The 5420-nt window shown below is 35.8% G+C and overlaps 1 protein-coding gene across 1 annotated transcript; it reads left to right on the top strand.

Annotated features, from left to right (window-relative positions):
- The first annotated feature begins 204 nt into the window (after positions 1–204).
- LOC112180170 ((-)-germacrene D synthase) lies at positions 205–4938 on the top strand. The gene is made up of 7 exons (XM_024318674.2): positions 205–370; positions 1666–1933; positions 2202–2577; positions 2994–3215; positions 3650–3788; positions 3936–4184; positions 4406–4938. The coding sequence occupies exons 1-7, from the start codon at positions 245–247 to the stop codon at positions 4700–4702; spliced, it is 1677 nt and encodes a 558-aa protein (XP_024174442.1). The 5' UTR covers positions 205–244; the 3' UTR covers positions 4703–4938.
- Positions 4939–5420: the final 482 nt, after the last annotated feature.

The raw sequence follows: 5420 nt of genomic DNA, 5'->3' as shown, positions 1-5420 counted from the left end.
GTGTGGTCATGAATCCTGTGAGAAAGATAATTTTGCATGTGGTTGTCTTTGCAACCTTCTGTTTTTCTGGCCCACTCAAGTAATGGTACTCGTCTCATCTCTCACCACATTTCTCATTAACATTAACTTACTGATCCTTCTGAGTTGCATGCGTAGCTATTCGGCTATTCCATGCATTATAAATAGCAAGGCAGCTCTTTTCATCAACTCAAGCAAGCCATTCATTCCTGTACGTAATGATAAAATGTCCTTCCAAGTTTTAGCTTCTCAAGCTCAAGCACGAGATACCGTTGCTGATGTTAAGCGACATTCAGCTAATAATTATACCCCAAACATTTGGGGTGATCATTTTCTCCATTATGCTACCACGGTAGGATATGTATGCAGACACGCATATCTTTCTTCAAGAGTTAGCAATTCCCAGTAATATATACTTTTGTTGATTTCATTATACACACACACATACATACATACATACATACACATACACACACACAGAGTCGTTCAGAATCGGACGTCCGCAAAACAGAAAAGGTGGGGACGTCCATCCTCACAGCTGCATCTTGCAGGAAGGAGACCTTGGGCATCCCGAACGGCGTCACCATAAAGATGAAGGCCAAGGCGATCAAGGTCGAAGGTTTAGGTAGCTAGCCCTCACGCACCATCAAGGTTGACTGAAAACTCATAGCAGACGAGTCCACCGACAAGAAGAAGCTGAAGATCGAAGCCTGGTCTCCGTCCGACAAGAGTAGCGCCGTCGTCGTCACCTCATCGAGTGAGAGGATGCATGACAGATGGACGTCCGCACTTTTTCTGTTTTGCGAACGCCCTCTTCTGATCAGACTTGTGTGTGTGTGTGTATAGTCTTTCTATGCTAAGGACCTCCTTAGATTTTAAAATCTAAGGATTTCCCTGAATAGACTAACTTTTTTATCGCATATCTACATCTTAATCATTCAGTTCTTAGATATATATGAGTAGATTATCTCTGCAAATTTTCAGCCAAATTGATAATCATTAAGGCATTTAAAACTGCGATTTACAATTATGAACACGAACGGTTCAGGTTGAACAGATTCTGTTTGTTCATTGATTTAATCTAGTTTGATTCTTTAACGATCATTAATTTGGCTGAAAATTTTCAGAAGTGATCTATACATTAGAACCTAAAAACTGAACGACCGAGATATGGATATGTGATCGAAAAGTGAGTCTATTCAAGGAAATCCTTAGATTTTAAAATCTAAGGAGGTCCTTAGCGTAGAAAGATTGTGTGTGTGTGTAAAGACATGCTCACCTAAGGGACAGTTTTTAAGGGATTGTGAGGGACAAGTGAATCTGACGGCTAAAAATAAATATACAGTTTTAAGTTGTTATAATTTCTGCTTTTATATTTAATACATGTGTCCCTCACAGTCCCTTAAAACTGTCTCTTAGTTGAGCAAATATATATATATATATATATATATGCAAACACGCGTATCTTTCTTCAAAAGTTAGCAATTCACCGTAATATATACTTCTATTGATTTCATTTTTAATTATAAACCTTCAGTTGGGCATCGTTTTATTGTTTTGCATCATCGCAATACCAAGTCGACTTATGTACAACCCCTTATTTCTGAAAATCACACAGTGTCCCTTTTCTTCAATTTGCCTGTGTAGGAAGTTGACATTAAACTTGAGCAACACGTCCGAGAACTAAAAGATCAGGTGAAGAGGATGCTAATGGATCCCGTTAAAAAACCTTCACAACAATTGGACTTGGTTGATAACATTCAACGCCTAGGTGTGTCCTATCATTTTGAAAATGAGATTGATGGAATTTTGAAACAAATTCACCACAACTACTCAAATGGTAGTGATGATGACCTTTACACTACTGCTCTCATTTTTCGGCTACTTAGACAACAAGGTTATAGCGTTTCATGCGGTAAGTTGTCCATTTAGTAATAGCTCGCTTAATCATTTAGTAATAGCTCGCTTAATTTATAGAGTGCTAAATTAAAGAAAAAGAATATACATTACTGGATACGTATGATATTAACTTCGTCATGATCTTACAAACTCTTATTTGAATTTATATGCCAAAGTATACTGATGACAACCTGACATGAAATTTGTCTATCTCATTTGTCTTCGTTTGTATATAGATAATATGATATATAAAGGCTCATCTAATGGATTGCCTGGTGATACAGATATGTTCAACAAATTCAGGGAAGGAAATGATCAGAAATTCAAGGCATCTCTTCTGAGTGATGTATCAGGACTATTAAGCTTGTACGAAGCCACCCATCTTAGGATACGTGGAGAAGACCTACTTGAAGAGGCACTAGACTTCACCACCACTCATCTTGAGTCGATCAAACACAGTTTAAGCCCTTCACTTTCAAAACAAGTAGTCCATTCCTTAAATCAGGCACTTCGGAGGGGCATCCCGAGGGTGGAAGCAAGATATTACTTGTCAATCTACGCAGAACACGATTCACATAATGAAACTCTCCTGACTTTTGCAAAGTTAGATTTCAACCTACTGCAACAAGTCCATCAAAAGGAACTATGTGAAATTACAAGGTTAATTAACTAGCAAATGGTGTGTGTGTGTGTCTATATATATATATATATATATATATATATATATATATATATATAGGCTATTATTAAGAGAAGATGATTTGTTAGCCAAAATGAAAAATTTTAACAGAAATGACCCTAGAAGATTAAAAAACTTTCAGAATTAATTAAATCACAAAGCAATTAAGACATTTATAAAATATATTTTTATTAAAAAATAAACAAAACAAAAAAAGAATCGACAACCCACTTTTCTCTCCCACTATCTTTTCTTTGCATAACCATCCTCTTTTTTATTTTCTAAAAAAAAAAAAATAATTACACATATAAAGCATGTGTGGGAGTGGCTAGTATCTACTAAATCAAAGAAATACTATTTGGTTCCACCAATTAAATTGTTTTGTAATTTATTGTAGGTGGTGGAAGGACTTGGATGTCACAAACAAGCTGCCGTTCACCAGAGACAGAATTACCGAAATTTACTTCATTTGGGCTTTGTCAGTGTACTTCGAACCTCAATATTCCTTTGCTAGGAGGACAACATGCAAAGTCACTGCCATGATGGCTATCCTCGATGACATTTATGATACACGTGGCACACTCGAAGAACTAGAGCTTTTTACTGAAGTTATTCACAGGTTAATTTATTATTTGAAATTAATTGGCACTAGCCCTTGTCTGCCCTTGTCTAAAATTGATCGTCCCAACAATTGATAGCTAGCTAAAAGATACATACAGATTTGCCCCAATACACACTTCTTTTTTTTTAAAGCCCACCCCAAATTTACATATGTCAGTGAGAATCGAACTCATAACCTTTGTAATATTGAAATTATAATTTGCCAACAAATCACAACACTTGGCCTATAATTAAGACAAGTAGTCTAGGTCGTCAAAGAAAAATTTAAATGAGATTTTAAAAATCCAGTTAATTAACCTTACGTGAAAATGACTGTAAATATAGTTACATGGTTGATAATAAGTATTTAGCATACAAATCATCAATGTTTAGGTTTAAGAGCATTTTGGGTATTTAGTATAATAACTTCTCAATTATTTACTGATCGATTAGGTGGGATATCTGTGCCATAGATCCATTGCCAGATTATATGAAAGTCTGTTATAAGGCATTGTTAGAAGTTTATACTGAAATTGAAGAAGAGCTTGCAAAGGAGGGAAAGTTGTATCGAATCCATTATGCCAGAGAAGCTGTAGCCCCCATTAGGCCAATACTTTTCTATAAGCTTTGAGTCTATCCACTGTTTAGATTTGAGTCTTACTATGTACGTAAAATACGAAAATACGACTTTCATTAGCGACTAAAATATATTAATCGGCCGGTTGTCTCTTATATATAGATGAAAAAACAAGCTGAAGTTTACTTCCTTGAAGCTAAATGGCTGCACCACCAATACATACCAACGATGGATGAATATATGGCCCTATCATTATTGACCTCAGGCTACCCTCAACTAATAACAACATCTTTTGTTGCAATGGGAGATGTTGCTACACAAGACTCCTTCGATTGGTTGGACACTTATCCCAGGGCTGTAAAAGGGGCTGCAGTAGTTGCTCGACTCATGGATGATATAGCGGACCACAAGGTACATACCTATATATATATATATTGTCCACCATTTCCATGACTGATCACTTAAGACTTTATAGTACGTATAATGGTTCTTAATTGATACGTAGCAGGGTTTTGGTTTTGTATATGAGCCACTTACTCTCGCGCATGCATTTTTTTTTTTTTTTCTAATTACATAAATTATGAGGCTTTGTATTTGAATCTAGATGATCATGTACGTCTCTATAATTGTAGTTTGAGGAAAAGAGAGGACATGTTATCTCAGCTGTGCAGTGCTACATGAATGAATGTGGTGTCACAGAAGAAGAAGCAATAACTGTATTGCGTAGACAAGTGAGTGACGCATGGAAGGACATCAACGAATCATTCCTCCTTCCTAATGCTGTCCCGAGGCCACTACTAACCCGAATTCTTAATTTTGCATGTGCCATGGATGTTTCATACAAGTATGAAGATGGTTTCTCTACTCATCATGAGACTGTGCTCAAGGATTTTATAATTTCTACGCTTGTCCAACCCCTGCCTGTATAAGCTTCAAATCCTATTTCTTATGTATCTTATAGCCTCTCCCGATTAGTCTTGTGAAAACTGGATTATATCGAGCTCCTACCTCATTAGTTTCCTTTGCTTATTCTTTTTTTTTTTTTGGGAATATTTCTCTTCTTCTCCCCAAGATCAATAAATAGTTTCAATTCCAAGTTGTAACCACCGTAAGGTTAATATGGTTTAAGACAAATATACAACAGAATTTATATTTGTTAAATAAATTTGAGATCTCTAGCATTACTCCCGGCCCTTTGAGAATCTTGATCTTAAAGATGAATGAATCTCATCAAGATAGACTTTTTTGAGTTGAAAAGGTCAATTCCAGATGCATTTAAGCAATAATTGCCAGCTTAATAATGCTTTGAAAGATTGCTAATTAAGGCGCCTGATGGACATGTTATGCAAAGCCAGAGAATCGAAGATAATCACCAAGCAGGATATGGTTTTTTTTTTTTTTTTTTTTTGAAAATAGCAAGATATGGTTTAATAAAGGGTTTTTGTCCATTTACCCCATTTCTATGGATTTTTTTCCCACTTACCCCATTAAGTTTTTTTAATTCTCTCTTACCCAATACACTCTAAAGGAGTCTTCCCTAATACCCCATTAAGATTTTTTTTTTTTTTTTATTTTTTTTTTATACCATTTTACCCCTCACCCTTTTGTTACTTAGAGAGAGAGAGAGAGAGAATGGAAGAGAGAGAA

Source organism: Rosa chinensis, chromosome 7 (assembly GCF_002994745.2).
Source record: "Rosa chinensis cultivar Old Blush chromosome 7, RchiOBHm-V2, whole genome shotgun sequence".
In the NCBI taxonomy this organism is placed as follows: Eukaryota; Viridiplantae; Streptophyta; class Magnoliopsida; order Rosales; family Rosaceae; genus Rosa; species Rosa chinensis.
This window is presented reverse-complemented; position numbering and strand designations above follow the sequence as displayed.